Raw genomic sequence first — 24,629 nt, forward strand, 5'->3', positions numbered from 1 at the left:
GTTAGTTTATGTACAATGTATCCATAACAACGCATGGGGTCGACTAAATGTATATTAAACATATAATCCACATTACTGTGCATGTTTGTTGTTTATTGTTATTGTTTTTGTTATATTGATGTATATATTGTAGTGACCATTATAGCATAATACATATTTTATATTTCTGAATGTAACTGTGTACTGTAATAAAAAATTAATTTGAGCCAGAACGTACTGGAACGCATACCAGGATCTTTTCAGAAAAGGCCCTGGTGCGTTCCGGAACTAATTTGCATAGGTCTAGAACTTTTCACATCTAAAAACTACATACAGTATTGGCTGATGTCACTAGTGTTGCAGGGTGGAGTACCGTAGTACTACAGTGCCTCATGTACCACTACTGTGGGATAAGTTCAAAGTCCAATAGCAAGAGGGTGAGTGTCCATGCGCGCACTGGCCACCTGGCACTCAATATGCTGCTGTAGTGGTTTGTTTTCCAGACATGTGAGTATCTTTGAGCAGTGAAAGTTATTATTTATTTCTTTTTACTTGTCTGCAGTGATTTGTCTTCCACAGAGCTCTACGTGCGAGCATTTTACTCGCATTTGCGACTAAAAATAGTTTTGTGCCAGCAAAATAAATCATTCAGCACGCTGTGTGAGTACAGATTTCAACCAGCAGCAGAAACGAAAGGCCAATCCTGCTGGTTGTGGGTTGAACGGGGGTCACAGACAGGAATACGGCGGTCAAATAGCCTGCGGCAGCGCAAGATAACGGCTTACCGGCGACAGAGAAGTCCGACTCCAGGTTCAGTAGCCTACTTTTCTCTTTCGTTGGTGTCATGACTGCCCAGTAGTACCTGGACAACCGAGCTGTGGTGGCACATAGGTATGTGGCGTGTCAGAGGAAGAACGAGCCATTCACATTTCTCTCTTTGTGGCAGGTAACAGCCCACAAACCTCACCGCACTTAAGGGACTGTTCTTTACTTGTCAGGGGAGGAGGGTTGATTTTTTTTTTTTTTTTTTGATCCCCCCATGTTAATCACTTATTGATGCTGTTTTTGAAGTATGAATAAGTCAATAAGTAATTTATTCCATTGAAATATCATTGATGTATTATAGAAAAGTGATTTATCTTTTTATAAATGACAAAAGGCACATCTGCCTCATTTTTGCTGTGGTCTCATGATACTACTCAGAACCGTGATACTTTCACTGGTATCGTACCGTGGGTCCCAATTTTGGTACCGTGACAACACTAGATGTCACAACCATTTCATTCGGAGTTGCGCAGTGAGGCGGCTCGGGTGCCGCTTAAAAAAGTGTTCCCCCACTTTTGGGAGTGGGGGAACACTGCTCTCTCAGAGGCCCAAAGTGTTCCCCTACTTCTATTTTATAAATTAAGCACTGTGAGTGAGTATATGTGTGTATCTGCTCTGCAATATAATTCTATGTTAAAGACTGTAACACTGGGTAGTGATAAAAGCAGGGATCATTTATCTTTCCACATTAATATTTTCATTTGTAAAAGATCAGCAAGGATCAGAGTTAGAATTTAAGACTTTCAGAATTTGCAGAACAAACTGCTAAATTGATTTTCTTAACTGTAAATCACTTCCTGCTTCACATGAAACAATGACTGCCGGGCACGATATGCAGTCTTTAATGTCTGTTACAAAATACTGTGACAAGGTTTATTCACCTGTTTCTTCATAGGTACACTGTGTGTATGAGCACATTAGAGTACAAGTACAGTAAAACTCATTGGTCCCAGTCTTCAGTCAAAGCACTGAATGTTGAGTATGGCTAATAGAAGAGGTAAGTGCTGCCTGGATGAGCACTGAAAGGCTCTTGTGGTGAGTCTGAGTTTCTGATTGGTCATTAAAACAGGAAGTCCACAGCTTCAGGCCAGAGGCAGCTCATGATAGGCTGCATACTGTCCAGTCACATGATGGTAGATCTGTACAAATGACAACAAAAGAAAAAACTCTCACTTACACATAGAAAAGTAAAAAAAAATGGGTGCTTGTGTGTGTGTGTGTGTGTGTGTGTGTGTGTATGTGTGAGAGAGAGAGAGTGTGTGTGTGTGTGTGTTGAGTCCCCACCTGCCTCTCGATGTCAGCCAACAGGCTGCTGGCTCCCAGGCGGAACAGGAGCGGGCAGAGCCAGTCGTTGCCCAGTTCCTCTTTGATCAGAGTGAGCCACACCAGAGACTCCTGAGCCGTCCGGATGCCCCCTGCTGGCTTAAAGCCCACCTAAGGGAACACACACACCTCTATCAACAGGACACACACCTCACTGAAAGCATGGTTTAAGTTGCTGCTAACTCCTAACAGCTAACTGTTGACTGGAGGCTTCAAGTTCACTTCAAAAAAATCAACATTATCGGCCGAGATGAGCCGGGTGCTTCAGAATAAAAGCACCAGTAGTTGTTATTTGATTTATTTCATTATTACAATACTTAACTTTATTATAAATGTGCATTGTTTAATTTTATTATGTAGTACTTTATTTAACTTTATTATAACAGTAGTTTGTTTAACTTTACTGACAGTACATTATTTAACTTTATTATGAAAGTATGTTATTTAGCTAACAGTACGTTATTCAACTTTAATGTAACAATGCATTATTTCTTTATTGTAACAATGTTTTCTAACTTTGTAATAACAGTATGTTATTTAACTTTATTATATCAGCAGGTTATTTAACTTATTTTACTTATTTCATCAATACGTTAACTTTATTTAGAAATTTGACTGTATAATAGCAGTGTTTTATTACACAAGTTTTTGCCAAATGTATAAATGATGTGCAAGCAAAAAAGAAATAAGGTAATCTTTTTTATGTAACATGGTAAGGTACACCTCCATGGATGCTTTACAGCATGTGTTCAGCTGGCCTGGCTGTGTTTGACACCACCGGTGTGATCAAACAGTTAACTGTCTAACCGTGTGCACAGATTACAGGATCATTAAATCAATTTCAGAGAAAATTGGTGATGATTGACATTTATGCTTAAATCAGGTTTAATAAGAGCATGTCCGTGTTGGGCAAGAATTATCTTGAGTTGCTATGACAAACATTATATACTAAAATAAAATACACATGACAGAAACACAACAGGCTACTAAAAGGCCTCATTGTCTAATGTGTGACAGTCATCCTGATGTGTCTTTGTCTTTGGCTGCTGGTCTACAGTAGAAAAGAGAGAAAATAAGAAAACATTGGTGAATCCCAGAAATCAAAATAAGAACCAATAGTGGATACAGACAAAAATAAGGAAAATACGTTCGTACGTCACTAGGGCTGGGTACTGAACAAAACCTGATGTTAAACGGGCCCCAGGGCCAAATCATTAAAGACCATAGTATCAGTAAGCTCCTATGTCAATGGTTCTGCTATTGGGATTGGAAAAATTCAAAAGACATATTTATTTAGGTTACATAAACATTATCTTGTATATTTTTTTTAATCTCATAACTCCATTTCTAATTTGCAATAAGATTAAGACGTTCGTCACTGATTTAATTTGCTATTTAATGCAGAGGAGAGCTCTCTGCGTCGGAGCCTGCTGCATGTGTGAGGGGTGGGGCCAGCTCTGCCACTCTGTGACACACACACACACACACACACACACACACACACACACACACACACACAGGCCCTGCTCTTAGTGACAAGGGCAGAGAGAGCAAAATTTGTTGATGCCAACACTGCTTGTTGCCACAAGTTCAGCAAATCGTAGTCCACCTGAGGTATGTAACAGTCTATAACAGTACTTTATAGAGGTTTCTGAGATTTCTACCATTGTTTCCCTTAAAAAGGTTTTTTTGGGGGGAGTTTTTTTCTTACAGGCTTATAGGACAGAGGGATGTCGTATGTTGTGAAGCCCTCTAAGACAAATTGTGATTTGTGATATTGGGCTTTATAAATAAAATTGAAAACTGAAATTCAATTCAAAAGAATGTTAATTTATACACTGTGCTTACATACATGGAAAGCATTGTTAACTGTTTAAGTTTTTCTCTCAAAAAAAAAAACAAAAAACCCAAAAGAACTGGTAAGAGTATGGTTAAAGCACCGGATCCATAAGCAGTATCGGTAAGTGTAGTAGTATCGTTAAAATCTTAAAGATACCCAAATTCGGGACCTGAGAGTGCATCTGAGTGAGAGTCCTGAAGCCTGGAGCCCAGCCACAGAGCTCAGAGGCCGCCAACAGCGCCAATCCGCTGTGATAGTTTTGGCTTCTGGTCTGTTCTCTTTACTACGTTATTTTAGAAATAGTATAACTTCTAAACGAGCACAAAAACAAAACTGATAGAATATTAGCTCTGTGTATGATTAGAAAAAAGCAGAGGGGTAGAACTGCATTTTAGTCTACTCCATCACCCTTAGAGCTTGTTGAAAAATTTTATTACAGAGGAAGTACAGAAAAAGGTACCGTTGGATACCAGTACCCAACCACAGGTACCAGAAATGTTTCAAATGTTAATAGTACCCAACCCTAAATGTTGCTTCCTGCACGAGGCCCTACAGTATGTGAAATATGTAGACAACAGTGTATACACTTGTTTTCAGGTTTGTGCAGACTTACAGGGCTCTAGTTTCGCAGACCGGGCAAGGTGGGGGTGCAGCACACCTGCGCTTCACCAACTGGGTGTGGCCAGGCGGATTTTGCAAGTTTGGCACACCGTGCGCCTGGCACAGCTACTCCTCTTTCCCACCTCCGTCCCTCCTGCCTGCGCAAGTCGGAAAGAGGGAGGAGAGAAGGCGTGGAGTGGGTTTTACACACATCACACCAATCAAATGCGGAACTGCGAGCAGACCTCCACGGGCTGATGATGCAAAGGTAGCCTGGGAGGAGGTCACCACAATTGTAAATCAATGTTGCGTTTCTCTCGTGCTCGTGCGCTCTCTCTTTCTCTCTCGCAGTCTCACTCGGTTTCTTTTCTTTTGACTTTTCTAAGATGACAGATGCTGAATATATACTCCCTATCTGATGCTGTGGCTGTTTGTGGTTGGCTGAGAGGGATGTGAACTCATTAGTTTGCAGCTGTGTTAATTAAATCAGGTTGGGTTTCCATTACACGTGCCGAACGTGCCATACGGTGCCAATCCCCTTTGATCTGACATCAGATGTGACAGTAGACCTGGTTTCAGCTGGCGAGCTTTTAGCGCACCTTCAGCAAAGCCTTTTGGCAGGAAACTGTCACTGCGCCAAGCTGGATCTGTCAACACCTCCCCCTGCTGTGCCGCCACACCCATCTCAGCGCACCTCGGTCTGCCAAACTACCAAACTGAGCGCGCATCGGGTTGCGCTGCTCGAAACTAGCTCTGCGCAGGGTTCGCCACCCTACGCTGTGCCGGGAAACTAGAGCCCATAGTGTTGATCTCCACAAACATTGGTGAATCTTTTTTACAAGTTCCTGCCCTTTAAAATCCTTTGGCTAGTTGTGGCACTGATAAATAAGAAAATTCTGCTTGTAAAGAGGACGACCTCCATGCAGCTGATCTACAGCATAACTTCACAAGAAAATATTTAAACCAACAGCAAAGCAAAAGTAGATACTGTACCTTGTGGCCTGTACACAAGTAGTAGTCACGGATGGCCCTCACCATCACTATGGCGACAGGGTAAGTGGCGTTGACAGACTCTTTTCCTGTGGATGTCTTGATGAAGTCCGAACCTGTCGGGTATAAACAGGTGACATGTAGTCTTCAACACAGAGTGGAGCATGGAGCACGGTCCAGCAGATACTGTCATCATTTATCTACCAGTGTGTTTCTATTCAGCTGCTCCACATTCAGCCCTGTGCAGGAAGATTCAACATAAGATGAGCTGCTAAAGTAGTGAAGCAACATAGTGTAGGTGTGAGGGTGCACAGACAGGATGGACAGGGCATTACTCTGACAGTCTGGCCTGGCCAGACAAGAACATATGCTGCTGATGATGGCTAACAGAGGGCAGCTGCACACTCATCAATAAAAGCCTTCATTTTTCCTTCCCTTCCTTCACAGCCAATTATGTTTTATCAGCTTTCCTGATAAAAATAGAAGATGAAATGACACTCTTTAATAGATTACCCACAAACTGCGGGCTGCAGGAAAGAAAAAAAAAATCATCCCTTCTGCCTCCCTGGTGTATAATGACGGTTCATTACTGAACAGAACAAGATGAACATTTTCCAGTTCATTAAAGACATGTTCTATGTATTTTTCCAGTCAGGTCTTTCTTTCAGCCTCTCTCCCCTCTTCCTCAAACTGGCATAATCCTTAAGATTCGTTATGGGGAGTCTTAATTACCAGATAATGGATAACGGTTATTAAATGCGGGTGGCGGTAATGAAGCTCTATTCATTTGCGTGGGCAGGGGGATACTAGCGGGGAACAGCAGAGTAAAATAGCCTGCATCAGAGATTAATAGGTGAAATTATCATTCAATTTCAGGAATCTCATACGCAATTCATAGGAACAAGGGGAGATTAAGGAGCGAGTGTGGCGACAAAAGCAATGCATTTTAATAATGATCTCTATCAGAGCCCCTGACAATTTGGTTCTGTAATCGGCTTATTATGTGATGGCTAGTTAAGCATATTGTGTGTGTGTGTGTGTGTGTGTGTGTGTGGGTATTAGAGAGATGGAGAGCTCCACTCATCAGGTTCGCCTTTTCAAAAGGCAAAAGAAAATGCTAAGCAACAGTGCCACAAGCCGGATGACCACAGGAATTACACCAGGCCTTCAGCTTTTTTTAGACTTTAAACTTTTTAAAACCTATTTAGTGCCACATAAAAATCATGTCATCACATGAAATGAAAAAAAAAAAGAAAAGACTTTCAGTAACTTAAGTTTCAACTTTCAGCGCGGACTGTATTTTCCCATGTTTTTGTGTCTGAGAGAAGAATGGGAACAACAATTTTTGAAATTGCTCCAGTATTGAGCAAGATGCTAAAAAGGCTACAATGGGCTGTAAAAGTGTGGTTTCTGCAACTGACAAGCTCAGATTGTTATTGTAACTGTCTGACAACATAATGGAAAGGATCCCTACAGTGATAGACCTTTTTGATAAAAAAAAAAAAAATAAGATCCTTTTTGTTAAGGCAGAAACAGCCCTGAAATTGCTTTTGCCAACCACACCAGACTCCATTTAAATAAACAGTAATTCTAGCATGTATGGAGCCAGTCTATTTTCAGATCTAACTGGGTGAATTAAAGGTTTAATTTAACTAACCAGAGTTGTGATCACTGGAACACTAGAATGATGAACAAAGGCGTTTTTTGTGAGTCTTACTTTGTTTATACCGACTGTGAATGAAGGGTGTTTTATGATGATAAAATCACTGTTTATTTTAACAGAGTCTGGTGGGTTTGGCGACAGCAATTTGCAGGCTGTTTCTAGTTAAACAAAAAGCATCTTACGCTTTAACAAAAAGGTCTATCTCTATAGGGATCCTTTCCATAAAGTTGTCAGACACTCATAATAAGTCTAACCCTGTTGGTAGGGCTGGGCAATATGGTTTAAAATAATATCACAATATTTTTAGGCTATATCGCGATAAAGGATATATATCTCGATATTCTGAAATCTTCTCTAAACTACTGTGAACTACTAAAATACAAAAAAATGAACTTCAGTTACTGTTTTAATAAAGTTACATAAAGAAGCTACTAACATACTTAAGCTAAATAAAGTAGTGTTATAACAAAGTTAAATCAAGTACTGTTATAATAAAGTTGAAAAAAAAAAAGTATTGCCACAATTAAATAAATCAAAGCAGAACCACTGGTGCTTTTATTTTGAAGCACCTGCATCACATACAAGTGCTGATGTTTTCGCTGATAACTTGAAGCCTCTGGGTCAACCGTTAGCTGTGAGCAGATAGCACAAAGTTAAATTGTTGCTGTGTCTTTAAACGTGTGGGTTTCTTTACTGTGAGCTGGAAACAAACTAATGGCTCTCCAGTTCATACGACTATGAACTGGAGAGCATGGTCATGGTCCATGGTCACAAAATATGACTATTTAGTCATATTTTGTGACCATGGAGCACCAGTGCAACTTGCCAATATGACTAAATAGTCATGGTCTAAAGCCCTGCAGATACAAAAACACACAATTCGTCTGCTCACACTACTGTTAAACTGCGGCGCCTTCAAATGTGATGATTTATTCACTGTAAGCTGTGAACAAACGTCACTTTGTCACACACTGTCACTCAGGTTACACTGCAGACTGTTTCACAGCTGCCAGCTACAATTTCAAAAACTGTTGTCTGCATCAGTCATGTAGACACAAAAACACGGGAAAATGGGGTCCAGGTTGAAAAATACCAAAGTTACCCTTTTACAGCTGAAACACATGCAGAGTGACTTCTTCAAGACTGCAGCATCTTTATTCGCAGTGGTGTGATACAGTTCAATGCTCAGAGCCAACGGTAACAAGACTGAAAAGGTGGAGTTATTTGAAAATAGTGAGCTGTGAGGGTTGTCGCTGTATGACCCATCCCAGCCACTGACTGATGTCATGAACCTCATTACAGTTTAGCACAAGTTTATTTGTGCTATTTCAGCTCACCTCAGGGATCCATCAGCCTGAAGACAAACTAACATTTCCCTCCAGCTGCTGATTGAGGAGCACCATCAGCTGAGAACAAGAACTGTACAGTTTTACACTGTGTCTACAAAGGAGGCGTAGGGTGAGCAGCAGCTGCAGCTTACATCCTCCGTCTGTGTCTACTCAGGATGCGTTCAGGCACAGCTTTGAGTGTAGGTTGCCCGTGTTTTGGCAGCAATCAGAACCCAATACACAATCACTGTAGTTACACAAGCAAAAGCGAAGAAACTTAAAGTGTAAAATTACACTTCAGGTTGCATTTACACACATATGGTATGATTAAAATGTGAGCCAGTACACATAACACAGATGACTGGATAATGCCTGATGTGTAGCATCTCATTCACTAATGCTGGCCTTCAACCAAATACCCTGACAAATTTTCAATGTTGTACTAAAATCATGAGAGTTTTATCTTAGTCGTTGCGAGCTCATCCGTTTAGTGTAAGGTGGTCATAAAACCCGAGCTGTCTTAAGTCAGTCTTTTTCTGAGTTTGACAATCCAACAAAATCAAACATGTTTAATATTAGCCTATGTTTTTAGTCTTGGCTCACGCAAACACTGAAGTTCAGTGATGTGAACATTGCAAACAACCAGTGGGTGAGCTTTCTCCAGCACCAAACAGGAAGCAGCAAACCAGGTAGACAGTAAACATGGAGGGGACTCCAGGGTCTCCGTTGTCTCAGACTGTGGAAAAGAAGGAGAAACTGGTGGAGCTGTGGAGGAAACAAGAGTCCGTTTTTCTGATTCCACCAACCAGCACTTATTTTACTGCGAATATAGGGCTGGGTATCGCCACTGATTTCCTGAATCGATTCAATTTCTATGGCTATAGTCGACTGGACGATTATTTGGTCAATATGCTCTCGTCCGACCAAATTGTCATTGGTCAAATCGCCGTGTTACTTTCATAAGGAGAAAAGTGCTACATCAATAGCTCTAATCTATAATTTCCTGCGGTGGGAGGGACAGGCTAAGTTACTTGTAAAAATGGGGGTGTTCTCAAAACACCCCCTTTGTTTACACAACGTTGAACTCGCCCCCCCCAATGTGCAGCGTCACGGTGATGCAGACCTCCTATCTGTTTCTGTATACTGACACCTTTTCCCTAAGTGGAAATTAAGCTTGTATTTACTTGTATTTCACAGAGAAGAAACAAATTGTGAAGACAGTAAAGCCTCCACTAAAATAGCATTTTAAGTCTTGTGTGTGATTTATCCTGGCTTCATATGAGCAAAGCACATCTCCGCTCGTCGCTAGGCTAATTTATACAGGGTATCTGCAGGTTTCAGTAAGTTAAATTTAAGACTTTTTAAGACCTTTTAATGCCACCTTGAATGGAATTTAAGACCGAAAAAACTATAAATATAAGCGATGGTTGGGGGATCCCGCTGTACTATAACCAGTGCTTAATTTGTAAAATTAGAAGTAGGAGAACACTTTTTTAAGCAGCACCCGAGCCCCCTCACTGCGCAACTCCGAATGGAATGGTTGTGACATCTAGTGTTGTCACGGTACCAAAATTGGGACCCATGGTACGATACCAGTGAAAGTATCACAGTTCTGAGTAGTATCATGATACCACAGCAAAAATGAGGCAGATGTGCCTTTTGTCATTTATAAAAAGATAAATCACTTTTCTGTAATACATCAATGATATTTCAGTGGAATAAATTACTTACTGACTTATTCATAGGAAAACAGCATCAATATGTGATTAACATGGGGGGATTGAAATAAAATAAATAAATAAAATAAAAATCAACCAGCCACCCTCCTCCCCTGACAAGTAAAGAACAGTCCCTTCATAAGTTAAGAACAGTCCCTAAAGTGCGGTGAGGTTTGTGGACTGTTACCTGCCACAGACAGAAATGTGAACGGCAGTCATGACTCCAACAAAAGAGGAAATTAGGCTACTGGACCTGGGGTCGGATTTCTCTGTCGCCGCTGGTAAGACGTTATTTTGCGCCGCAGAATCGCTGTAGGCTATTTGACCACCATATTCCTGTCTGTGACCCCCGTTCAACCCACAACCAGCAGGATTCGCATTTTGTTTCTGCTGCTGGTTGAAATCTGTACTCGCACAGCGTGCTGAATGATTTATTTTGCTGGCACAAAACTATTTTTAGTCGCAAATGCGAATAAAATGCTCACATGTAGAGCTCTGTGGAAAACAAATCACTGTCGACAAGTAAAAAGTCATAAATAATCATTTTCACTGCTCCAAGATACTCACATGTCTGGAAAACAAACCACTACAGCAGCATATTGAGTGCCAGGTGGCCAGCGCGCCCCGTTAAGCCCTTTTCACGCGGAGCGCGCAAAGCGCAGACCTCCGCAGACAAACCCATTCATTGTCTATGTGCTAACGCCAGCATGCGCCATTATTGGACGGCGCATAGACACTCACAGAAAAGTGCCGCGAGAATAAAGAAAAGAAAAGAAAGAAAGTCAGATTAAAAATTCCTTCCGCAACAATTTTAAGACCTTTGAGTAATGAATTTAAGGCCAATTTAAGACATGTCTAATGAATTTAAGACATTTTCAGGCCTTACTTTTAGATACATGAATTTAAGACTTTTTAAGGATTCGCGGGTACCCTGATATACAACGTAAAATGCCACAGGCTTTTGCTAATAACATTAGCATGTTGTATTTGTTTGGAAAACGTGTTTAGTGTGACAGTTGTTATGTCGGTGAATCTTGTGAGTTGTAATGGAGCCAAATTATGTGCCGTTACCTTTGTAAAATGTTGCTGTTGTCTCTGGTTTTATATGAGAAGAGAAAAAGATCACTAGCCACTAGGCTAGTTTATACAATATAAAATGCCATAGACTTGCTAATAACGTTAGCATGTTGTAGTGTTTCTGTGTCTGTCAATGCTGCGATTTATAGTGAAGCCAATTTGTGTACTTGTGTTTGAAATGGTCTCTATTAAGGCATGTTTAATGTGTGTTTTGAATCAACTAAACTTAAAGCACTTAACAGAGTCCTCCACCGCCAACTAGTGTTTTGGAGGTGTAACTGCAGAGTGACACAGACACAGAAGTAAAAATGCTCACAACTAATTGCTTAGTTGAAGAGTATGTATGACTTCAGTCGACAAAAAAATTTTTTTGGTTGACTACAGCCCTATCAATTTTGATTCACAAGGTCCCAATTTGATTCAATTTTCAATTCGATTTGATAATGATTTGATTGGGATATTTACGTTACAATATCAATTTCTGCTAAACCTTGACAGAGAATTCTCAGAGAACTAATACTGTAAATTTTACAAGTCATTATTTAAAAAAAAATAATAAATTCAGAACAGGATTTATAACACTTACATTAAAACAACAAAGTCACAATACAAACGCAATACCTCACTCATATTCCCGACATCACAATACTGAGTGAAAATTAGAAAGAATTAAGAACACAGACATCAGTCAATATCAGTCCCCCTGTCCTCTCTGCTCCTCCCTCTGCTGCTGAGGAAATTCACTGCCTGCTGGTAAAATTACGGCTGCTAAATTTTAAGACACATGGCAAACTGACATAACCAGGTGTTGTTGTTTTAGCTTGTTAATAACAATTTGCTATTAGCCGGAAAGCGCTGTGTGTTTATAGCACTGTGTGTCTTGTTTATAGCATATTAGTGGTAGTGGATGAGAGACTGTGAACAGAGCAAATTACAATATCACTTTTCTACATGTTCGACATGTTGCTGATCAGGTGTATTGATAAGTATTGACCTTTCCTTAAGGTGGTTTTATTGCACTCACAGTAACAAGCTTAGCTGTCATCACCTCACGTTATCTTCACCTCTCTGTCTCCAACGCGGCATCTCTACTCAGTAATTGTGTGTCTGTGTGTGTGCATAAAAGTGGACGCAGCAGCCCTGATGCACAGACAGCAGGAGAGGCTGATGCAGCATGATAATGAATTACACCCAAACATAGAAACAGTAAGCTAACACTTTCAGGTAAAAGAACCAGTAAAGTCACAGCTTCTCAACACTACGGTCATTAATAATTTAGCACTGTGGCCCGTTTACTCCCAGCAAGATTAACAAGGTTAAAGCTTCACACATCTGTGGGGAAGAGCATATATTAAAAGATCGGTCTCTGATTTTATGAATTGCTATCGGGTCATTCAAATGGAGATTGATTTGAATCTGATAAATTGATTATTTTAACCCAGCCCTAGAGAAGTCTTAATCTTTGAAACTGTTTGCCTCCCATTCCCACATTCTCCTCCTACCACAATAGCACCACTAACCAGCGGAGGCAGGTAGTGAGTTGAGGCTACAAAATCCAAAATGTCAAGTTTTTCCACAAACACATTTTACGTTTATGGATTATATTGATGCTGTATTGGAAAAAAATACTGTCAACATATGACACCTTTTATCTTGTATTTGTAGAGTCTTGTGTTGTATTGTTAATATGTCATATTTCTTAAAGTGAGTTTGGTGTAATATTTTCTACATGAGCAGGGTGGGAAATAATCTCAAAGGAATCTAGCTGTAGTTCTGCAGATAGTGATGCTGCAAGACCTTCAGTCTTTGCAGAATCTTGTAGTGTGTGACTAAAAACTCACATCGTCTTTTGATGTGAGTCTTCTAGTCTATGGTAGGCATAAATAGCTTTTAAATTCTTATTTTGTGCACATATATATAACAAGCCTGAATATGAAATTTGTTAAGATTATACACATATACAAACATATTTCATAAAGGCAGCAGAAGATGTGTTCTGTTATTTACATTTGTATGACAGGAGCTACTGCTGCAGTGGTATAGGTCTTTACTGCCAGTTTACTGCTGTGAAACTAGAGGTTTTCCAGCAGACCACTCAGCAATAGGACCCAGTAAAGTATTTCCAACCGACCTATCAGAGAACATTTGGCATTACTGGTTTCATTTAAAGACTTGAACTTACTTAAGATAAATTCAGAACTGTTGGGACTTGTCAGGACTTGCAGACACCCTGCTGTTACCCAGAGGTACAGTCACAGCAGGTGTTCTCCAGCCTCTCTCTGCTCTCCTCACTCCCTCATTCTACAGTTAACACACACATTCAGGTGCCACTCGCACATCTGCAGCGTGTCACCATGAGATGGCTCACAGCCACACGCACCAGACCAATGTGTGACTGGCCTTGTTATTAGGATCCGGGCAGCTAAGCTGCCAGGACACTATTGTAATCCTAGGTATTCTTCTTCTTTCTTCTTCCGAGGAAATCATACTTCCCATGGGTGAAAACTCACCAAACTTTGTACAAAGGTCCAATCTCATGCCAGATATACTCAGCTGTAAACTCAAGCCAACAGTCCTGATAGTGGCGCTACAGCAAGCGTCTAAAGTCCAAAACTTTGAAAATTCATAACAAATCAACCATACGTGCTACAACTTCACAACTTTCATTAAACTGTAGCCCCAATACTGAAGAAACTTTTGTACACTTAAACCTATTAAAAATTATGAAGTTCATCACTGTTTTTTTCAAAAACTGTAAAACTTCTTAAACCTATCTCCTCCCACAATTTTTGCTCTATTGACACCAAACTTGCTACATAGCATCTTCAGACTGTCCTACAAAAACTGTGTTTCTCAGATTTTTGATTTATCAAAAATTGAGCCTACAGCGCATCAAAATGTTTGACTGTAAACGGTACTGTAAACATATACATGCAAATTCTTGCTAAATAAATCTTCAATGTTCATGAAAAAATGACAAAATTCTAGAGTCATGGTAGATGATGTGTGGCAAATTTCAGAATTTTATCTCAAAAACTGAATTTATGACAGCATTTTGAATTTTGCTCTAATGGGAACAATTGTAAAAATGGCAATTTAAATTTTTCACTTATGGAGCAAATCAATCATTGTTACAAACAAAGTACCAACATCTCCATGCTGTCTAGATGCAATATGTGTATTTTCAGATGTTTGTCTTAATAACTGAATTTTTTACAGTGGTTTGAAATCTGCCTTTCCATGCACGGATGGCTGCTTTCCTACACAACAGTGAATGGCTTACTCAATTTGTGAAGCCACTGTTGAGTTGCTACTTGTCAATTAACTCAGAGTGGTAGATGACCATCTTAGGTTCCAGAGGTTGCTCAGAATTGCCTAAAAATGTCCGGACCCGACCCATCGCTGCGCAGCAGCTATAATTATTACTATTTTTTCTATAAATATTTATTGTTGCATCAAAATATCTCTACACAGCGCACCAACAAATAATCTGTATTTCATACAGACACCTTACTCTTGTAAGAGAGGATGACCCTATTTCCCAAAATCTTGACTTAACATTCACTGAAGAATGCCAAATGTTTCTTTAACTGAACATTTTCTTTCAAGAGACACACTGTCACAATGACAGACACTGAAACCTGTCAGAACAGGGTGCTGACTTACCAGCCATCATGGCCACCAGGCTGGCCTTGTAGACATTGGTGAAGGTGCCCAGCTCTCCAATAGCCAGGATGGTCTTCATGTGGGCGTCTCCGCAGGCCTCCCGAAACTGACGGATCTCATCATACATGGCTGTAGGGGGAGAGAGCAAACACTTACTAAACATGCTTTATCCACATCAACAAAAGGTTACCCAATCAGCAAAAGTCAAAACACTGGACTAAACCTGCTATAATTTCTAAAATGACTGTCAAGTGTTTAAATACACAGAATACAAAAAATTTTTTTAGTTGTGATCAGTTGAGAAATACAAAAAAAAGAGTAAAGTGGAGATTAGTTTTTATTCTATAATTTCACCTAGAACTATACACTGTACACTGCACTACATATTTGGTTAAAAATCACAAAACTTAAAAAAATATATTTTTTTCTTTTAAATGGCAGAAATTGTTTTCATGTTTTTATGTTTGAAGCTATTTGGGAGAAAACGATTCACTTTTACAGCTCAAACCTTTTCACAGTCTGATCTTGACAATTCTCTTGACTTTGGAAACGGCAGCTGCCAACAGGATCTCTACTTAAGGTCCACCACTATCTTGTGTTTATTACATCTGCTGATGAAGACCATATGGTGCGATCGAAAGCTCTAAGGACTAATCTAAGGACTTTCAAGTCCTTTTTTCAAGCATTATTTTGTCATTTTCAAGGATTTTACTCAAAACAATTAATTAATTTTCAAATAGAATTTTTATCAAATAGAAATAAATAACGTGATCAGTGCTCCTATTTTGAGTGAAGAGCTGCTTGTCACACTATTTTTTTTAATCACAATCTGACTGCCTGCACGTGACACAGGAAGACAGGGAGAGACCCCGTCACGCCTACCTGACAATTGTCAACTTGTTACCGTGCATAAGAATAAAAAATAAAAGATTGAATTACTGCCCAGCCGTTGTATGCCTCTGTGCACCAGTCAAATTTCTCTACAGTTTATATCCATTTCTGTGAAAACATGGATGCTTCACACACATCTTCCCCCCGACAGCACAGAAGACCTATACAATCAGCACAGTTTCAAGGGCACCCAAGATTCATGTCACCAATTCAGTATCTGACCAAATGTCTCCCCTTCTGTTCCTGAGATATGACATTAAATATTGGCCAGAAAAGTGTTTTATGCAGGACATAATGTTGTCACAGTGAATCTGACCTTTGGCCTGTTGGATATAAAATGTCATCACTTCATTGTTTTACCCTCTTAGACATTTGTGTGAGATTTTGTTATAACAACTGTATGTATTCTTAAGTTACAGCCAAAAACATGTTTTGTAAGGTCACAGTGGCCTTGACCTTTGACCAAAAAATTCTAATCAGTTTATTGTTAAGTCCACGTAAACATTTATGCCAAATTTGAAGAAATGCCCTTAAGGTGTTCATGAGATATTGTGTTTACAAGAATTAGACAGACAAGGTCACAGTGACCTTGACCCTCGACCACCAACCTCTCAACAATTCATTGTTGAGTCCAAGTGAACTTTCTTGCCAAAGTTTAAGAAACTTCCTCAAGGTGTTCTTGAGATATCACGGCCATGAGAATAAGGTTGAGGCAAGGTCACAGTGACCTTGACCTTTGACCACCAAAATCAAAATCAGTTCATTGTTGCTACCAAGTGGATGTTTGTGCCAAATTTGAATAAATTACCTCAAGGGGTTCATGAGATATCGCATTCACCAGAATGGGACCGATGGACAACAGACAATCCTAAAACACAGCAGTACCTCAGCCCATAGAGACTTGGCTTGGGAACCGGAGGGTCGCCAGTTCAAGTCCCTGTGTGGACCAAGTATGGACAGGTGGAGAGGTGTCAGTCCATGCTCCTGCCTTTGAGCAAGGTACTGAGCCCCCACCTGCTCTGGGTAGCTGCCCATGTGCAGCTTCCTCACTCTGACATCTCTCCATTTAATACATGTGCATAGGTCCTGTTGGTGCATGTGTTTGTTTTGGACCTCTGTGTATGTAACATAATTAACAACAGATTAAAAAAATTGAATTTTCCCTCAGGGATTGACAAAGTATGTTGTCTTCTTCTTTGAATTTCTAGGACTTTTTAAGCACTTTGTTAAAAAATGGGGCGACTTCCAAAGTATTTCAGTACTTCATTTTTTTTCCCCCTAATTCAATTATTTCAAGCACTACAAGAACCTTGTGCCAACCCTGTCGAGTGTATATCGCTTTGTTAACTACCATTTACAAGGTCAAGCATGAATAGACACAGTCAAGCTAAACTTTAAACTTTCATCCACCATACAAAAAGTCAATAGTTTAAACATCCACAGTTCCATGACAACTGGGCAACGCCATCTGCTAATGAGGACTGTGTGATACAATTAGAAGCCCCAAGAAAAGCAGTGAATGGACCTTGAACAAAAATGAATGTCAGTTTTCACTGTCCTCTGTAATGATGGACCATTCATATGAAAAGACAGAAATTCCAACAGCAAAGCACAGATAGAAATAAATCAAAAGTAAGTTCTGAATTTAAAACAGACGGGTTCGAGAGGACCTTCATTGTGGACCTTTCTCACCACGGAGTCACAGCGTACCTTCCCACTTTCCTGTGAGGGCAAGCGTCCTGTTGATAACGATGTCGATCTCAGTGGCACCATCAGCCACTGCCAAGCGGACTTCCTGCAGGCGGGTCTCCAATGGTGTCTGGCCTGCTGGGAAACCAGTGGCCACTGGAAAAGGAGGGACAATACAAGTCTTGTTCTTTCTCTATAGGTACACTCCACACACACACACAGTCATACAGTACTGAGCTCACCATTCATGTCAAACAGTTACTCTCAGGGTAACTCAGTTTCAGGTGACTCACCTGAAGCAACAGGAAGGCTGGAGTTGGCTGCTTTTAGTGTTTTGACGGCATCGGCCACACGAGATGGATACACACACACTGCTGCTGTTGTCACTCCTGACACACACAACACAATACAGGAAGCAAAGCAGTGAAGAGGAAACAAGGTGATAAACTGGTCTGTGTTGCCCTCTGCAGGTTGAATTAGGTCTAAACATACAGTCAAACATGCTGATCAGACTCCAGAGCTGCTGAAGGTCAAAGTTTACTGTTCATCATCATTGTCACGTCTAAATAAGTTTGATTAACCATGAAAAACCACAACCTGTGTGATCATCTGACAGGTAACTGATGGTCTAAAGGCTAGTGTTTCCTGAGCTGCCTGCCCTCACTTTAGTGATGTCACCACATTCCCAGAGCTTTTAACTCGGTGAGTCCAGTGTTATTATTACTGATAGAAGTGGTTGGACAAGGCTGTAAAAATAAGACTCAAATAAACCTGTATTATTCATTCATTCATCTTCTAACCGCTTCATCCTCTTGAGGGTCGCGGGTAAACCTGTATTATGCCTTTGTGTTTTATGTACAGCTGATAATTGATCAATTGTTAGTTTAATTTCTCAAGCAAAAGTTATTTTATGCTTTCCTTTGTTTAAAATTCTAGTAAACCAAATATATTTGAATAGATATGAATATATCTAGGTTTTGAACTGTTGGTGGAATAAAATGTGGCATTTTGGAGGAAACTGGGATCAGCATCTCAGTATCTCCCACACCAAAATATTTACTGATTAATCAAAAAAAAAAAAGCAACAATTAGATGATTAATCAATAATAAACAGTATGTTTGTAGTGAAATAAGGATCAGCTGATATGGTTTTCAGAGCCAGTTCCGATTACAGGGTATATGCAGGAATTCTGAGGTTAATTTCAATACCTTTTTAAGACTTTTTTAAGACCTTCCAAAAAAACCTTAAGACCTCATCGCCACTTCAAGCTGTCATTAGCAGCAACGCAACTTTAACTCACTAAGCAGTTGGAGTTTGCAATTAAATCTATGGAGCACAAACATACAACAGAACTCAGATAAGTTGAGAAAGATTTTTTATTGTCTTTTGCTCCTCTGTTTGGCGCCTGGACGTGTGCCGTTGCGTGATGACACACAGGTACGTGCACGGCCCTGAGTGGCAGTCCAAGTGTGCCTAGCTACTCATCGTTGTTTGAAATAGTCGCGAGGAGGAAAATAAATTATACATTCATGGATACTTTTTTTCAAAGCTTGAATGCCAAGAAAATTTAATACTTCATAAAATCACGATTAAGACTTTTTAATACATTTTAAGGGCCTTAATTTTCCGACAGTTGATTTATCAACTTTTAATACTTTTTAAGACCCCGCGGACACCCTGGATTATTAGTAATAAAGGAGACCAATAACTGATTATAGTTAAACTACATTTGCAGTATAAATGAAAATCTTAGTGTTGAAATTGCAAATAACAAAAATTTCCAGAGATATACTGATTTTAAGGGATACCGTGATATAAAACTTGACAATTATACCATGTACATTTGCTTATCTACCATATTCAAAAGAACTGCAACTGGCTGTTACAACTCCTTTTTACTTTAGTTATTTTCAAAGGGGAGACTTTTTACACATACTTCCATTAACAAAACAGTTTCAAGTTTCAATCACAGTAATAAAACATTTGTTCAACCAACACGAAACCCTTCTGTTTTCATTCCTTTAAGGGTCATTCTGACTGATAATACCATAGATTCTGTAATACCGTGATATCGTAAAACCAGGATATTTTCTGAGATGGTTATCGTACCATGAAAATCTCATACTGTTGCAACCCTAATGCCTTTAAACATATATTAAATTAAATAGCGCAAAAGAGAAGTTTTCAACATTATTTAAAAGAAAAAATCCTTGCTCTTTCACCATCTTTGCACGTATGGCAGCCTGCCTTTCCTGGTGTTGGTTCGTGTAATACTCCAATAAGCCTAGTGCACTTTAGGACCTTTGATTTAGTGCATCCATATCAACTGTACCTTTTTGTTTTTAATGTTATTATTACTTGACGCTTTGGCAATATCAGCTTTGTTACACTCATGCCAATAAAGCACCTTGAATTGAAATTTGAAATTGAATTGAGAGGGAGAAGTAAGAGTATGGACTGAAGTTTTGACGTAATACAAAATCTTTCTGTGTAACTGTATAATTATCTGGTTTATTAGTGAAGTTAATGGAATACACTGGCAAACAGAGTGCCAGTCGACTGATATGAAAGGGCCCCCCACAGGTTAAATAAGCATTGGCAGGTCTGCATTACATAAGTCTTGTGTATGAAATGTCTGCAATGTCAGTGATCAACTGTTTGAATAACTTGTCACATCTCCTGCCCGCATCCAGGCTCAGTCTTAGGTCACATTTATACTTTCTTTACATATGTAAATAGATATGTCAGTTTCAATTGAAGTAAACGTCACTGCCCTCATAATTCCCTGCGTTATTAATGACAGCATAGACACAGCCAGTAGATGGCATGAGAAGGTGGAGTCAAAGTTTCACACAACAACAATCGAGGCGCAGGGGAGGAGGTCATAATATTGCACCTTTAAACTGAGGCATCGTTGTAGACAGTGGTGGTCTGTGAGGCCATTAAATACACCATGACATGTGGACAGTGAATTCTTTTCACTACATTAGCGAGTCATTCCATTCCGCCATTATTTACAGGTATTTGTTGTCTCCTACAGTCGTCTCACGCTTTAACTACGCTAGTGAACATAGAACACGAACAGAAGGCTCAGGCTGTCTCTGTCTCCGTATCTAATGTTGATGGCTGCTTTGTCAGTGGACCTATACGATATGACATGCCAGGTAACCTCCTGTGGCAGTTTTGGACGGTCAGGGACAGTGTATCACATTTACGCTTGTTACATGCATTGTGTCTTTTCAAAAACACTTCCCTTTTTACAGGAAATATCCAGTTTCTGCTTGTTAAATTCATACAGTCTTTTTCTCAATAAGCTTACAATGTAGGAAAAAACACATTGTTTTTAGGTTTACTTCCTGAGAGTGGTGACAACAGACAGACTTCCGATAAATTTAAGAATTCTGAATATCGCAGTCAATCATCAGCCTTAGAGTAGAGTGAACCCTGGTCTATATGTGGTGTGTCTGGCAGCAGACCTTTGTTGTGCATATCCATCTCTTTGAGCAGGTCGTAACGGACCGGCTGGATGGCTTTCAGACACAGCCGATGGACATTAGACGGTGTATCATCTCCAGCAAGAGTTGTCAGGTCGATACATGTGACAGCCTTCAGCAGCCAGGCAGCCTGCAGGACAAACACACAGACATGGCACCAAACATCACAGAAAATACTTTTACACTGTCTGCATCTTCAGAGCTCAGTCTCATTATGGATAGTTGTGTGACTTTGGTTTTCTTAAATTATCTGTAGAGTTGGGTGCTTAAATAACATACATGGTGAGACAATATCAAATGATAAAGCATTAGAGATTTTGTCTCTATCCATGAGGGAAAGAGTTTATTACCTGCCACTGTTTCTTGGGGGTCTTCAGTCCTTGGATGTGCTGAGCTCTCTTCAGGATGGCCTGTGTATTCACCCTCACTTTTGATATCTGCTCAAGGTCTGACGCCCATGAACAGGGAACGTAGAAGAAATAAACTGAGTCACTGTTTTACATTAAACTATTTTTGCCCTTTTTTTCACATTTATGACGTTCTAGAACTTTCCACTGACTCATTACAATTGCTAAACTACTTTATAATAAGCACCTTTTTAAAACAGCTGTCCAACATTATGGAAAATGTAGTGCAATGAGAAAATTTTATTATTTTTACTTTGGTGCATCTGATATAGACACACCCACAGTGTGTTTGGCCTAACCTAGTACAAATATACAACGCTTGACATGTAAATAAAAGAGTTTAGGAGCAGTTGGAACTTGAGTTCAATTTTGCTTCCAGTCTGTGCTAAGCTAATCTAAGGGACTGTTCATTATTTATGAGAGGGGAGTGGGTGCTGCAAAAAGGGGAAGGAATGTTACATAATTTTTTAAGCACTGGGAAGGGTCTTATATTTTTTTTATTGTGGCTTAGGGGAGTGGCATACAACTTTAAAAGCCGATTTTTAAAGAAACCAACCAGCAGGCAGATTTGTAAGGCATGTTTTCTTTTAAAATCGCCAAAATTACAACATTTATCATAGCCAGTAGGGATGGGTACCAAAACCTGGTATTAAATGAGCCCCAGGGCTAAATTATCAAAGTTCGTAGTTTTGATAAGCTCTGACGTAATCGGTTCTTTTATTAATACTTTTAAACATTTTGGTTTAATTCATTATCATCCTGCAGCCTCTCACCTGTTCTCTCTGCGGGGGCTGACCTTCTCCACATACACACACACACACAAACACACACAGACACACACACGGACACGCACGCACACGCACACACACACACACACACACACACACACACACACACACACAGAGGACAGGAGTAAAGTCAGTGAACAGAAGAGAGGCCTTGATGGAGACAAAGTGAAGATAACTCAAAAATGTATTCGGGTTAATGACAACTATGCTTGTTACTGCAAGTGTTGTTAAACCTTTGTGAGTAAAAAGCCAATACTTTATCAATACACGTATTCAGCAAGTATAAACATTTAAACATGTAGACATAGATAATTTAATATGCTCTGCCAGTAGTCTCTCACCCACCTACACCAACGTTATGTCTCACACAAGGACAGCACATTAGGTTGGCAAATAGTGAATTGTTACAAATAAGCTAAAAAGAGCTGTCTGTATGGAGTCTGCTACGTAGATTAAAACTGGGCAAATGCTTTTAATCTAAGCTGCTGGCTGTTGAAATATATATTTTCTAAAACGCAATTATTTAGTAATGTAAAAGAACTGATAAGAGTATCAATAAAGTGCCATATTGATAACGAGTATCGATGGGAGTAGCAGTATCAATAAAATCTTAACGATACCCATTCCTAATAGCCATTATATGGGGCAAACGCATCCATCAGAAAAAAAACTAAATCTGAGTTTAAAATAGTGATAGTTCATCAAAATCACTATAGTCAACATATCTTATTTTAAGTTTTGTCAAAAATAAACCGCTTGTACTAACTAACCTACATGCATGAGAAGAATGAAAAACCAGGGCTATTTTTGACTCCAGGATTTCATTTTCAACTTTTATTTTTCGAACAACGAAGGGTAAGTTTTTAAAATATATGCATTTTCTGCCAGTCACCCAGGGAGGCTCAAGGAAAAAATTGTAAAGAAAAGAAGAAAACAAAAGTCACACCTCCGCCAACCCCTCCTCTGATAAGTAAAGAACAGTCCCTAATAATGATCCAGACATATCTCTCTGCTGGACACACAAACACGAATTACGTTGAATTTCTCATGTGACTCTGGGTTACTCAAAGGCAAACAGGATTTTGAAGTTAAATAAGCGTAAAGAGAAGCCGGGCTGAAGTAGCTACAGGAGGGTTTTTGGTCAGCGGAGCAGGAAGAGCTAGGCTGTCAGGAGTTCTTAATTACAATGCTACTGGCAGCACTGTAGTCACAGCAGCCATATCACACAATACTGAACAGCAGTTTATGTTGTCTCAATGTATGTTACAGAAGGAAAAAGAGAACTTAACAAATGAAATACAATGATATAAATGATTTGTAACTTCCACCCAACGGGGCCTATCTGACAGTGTTTCTACTGACGACATGTCTTTGTTACAATATGTTTGTTACAGTGAGTTACACAGTAACATTTCCATGTTCAGTAGGTCACTTACCTCCACAGTGTTACTTATTAAGCTGCCAGGAGCTAAAGCTGAAGTTAGCTAATTTTCTTGACTGCTCTGATTTTGATAAAACGGCACATTTCTACAAAACAGGGCAAGGTATTATTATTTTATGAATTATCAATTTAACTTTAAATAATGCTAGTAAAATGAAAAGTTAGACACTGTAAAAAGTAGACGAGCACATGTGTGTTCATAAGTACCTGATATTATTACAGCTAACTAACGTTAACGCTGCAATTTAGCGGGGCTAGATTTAGCTTTCAGCCTCTACTCACCGAGCTCCATCCCCGGGTTTCTGTCCGACATGTCGAGGGACAGATAATATTTATTCAAGTGCAGATATTGAAAGTGACAGCAGAAGCCAGCGTTAGCCAAAGTGACCTGTCAACACTCCACTTCCTGTCTACAGCGAAGAGCTTTGGTGTGTACAGGAAGGGGAATCCCATGTCTATGAGGGAATCCCTCCGCAATAAAACACAATCAAAAAAAAAATGCTCGAGTTTACTACTTCCGGGATACCTTGTATTGTATTCAGTCATTCTCATTTCTAAAAAAAAAAAAAAAAAAAAAACATGAGTAGCCTTTGAATAAGACTATACATAAATAGTATAAATAAAACTATACTGGTAGGAACTGCTTTACCTTACTGTGCCAGACACAGGGCCGTAAATATAGACGGTGCAGGCAGTGTGATTGCACTGGGGCTCATCGAGAGTGCGGGACCTCCAGGAAGGTGTTGGGTGGAGAATAGGCCCTTATGAAGGAATGCGGCCTTTAGAATATATTTTCAAAGAACTCTCATTAAATAAAAAACAGTACCATTTGCCCTTTAAGAAGGCAAACCCATCTTCATCATGTTTATGTTTTCTTTTTTGTAAAATAGTCAGAAACATCTTGAACAA

General features: G+C 39.6%; 1 protein-coding gene across 2 annotated transcripts; it reads right to left on the reverse strand.

Moving 5' to 3' along the window:
* Positions 1-984: 984 nt before the first annotated feature.
* On the reverse strand, positions 985-24,162 carry dera (deoxyribose-phosphate aldolase (putative)). Of its 2 annotated transcripts, XM_049567112.1 has the most exons (9): positions 24,003-24,162; positions 21,435-21,532; positions 21,067-21,214; positions 17,883-17,978; positions 17,611-17,745; positions 15,010-15,138; positions 5,561-5,673; positions 2,089-2,238; positions 985-1,943 (listed from the first exon to the last, which is right to left on the reverse strand). In XM_049567112.1, the coding sequence occupies exons 1-9, from the start codon at positions 24,031-24,033 to the stop codon at positions 1,887-1,889; spliced, it is 957 nt and encodes a 318-aa protein (XP_049423069.1). In that variant the 5' UTR covers positions 24,034-24,162; the 3' UTR covers positions 985-1,886. The 2 variants fall into 2 exon arrangements, with proteins under 2 accessions (XP_049423069.1, XP_049423070.1); XM_049567113.1 differs by lacking the exons at positions 985-1,943; positions 2,089-2,238 and adding an exon at positions 2,255-3,178.
* Between the last annotated feature and the right edge of the window lie 467 nt (positions 24,163-24,629).

Source organism: Epinephelus fuscoguttatus, linkage group LG22, assembly GCF_011397635.1.
Source record: "Epinephelus fuscoguttatus linkage group LG22, E.fuscoguttatus.final_Chr_v1".
Classification (NCBI taxonomy): Eukaryota; Metazoa; Chordata; class Actinopteri; order Perciformes; family Serranidae; genus Epinephelus; species Epinephelus fuscoguttatus.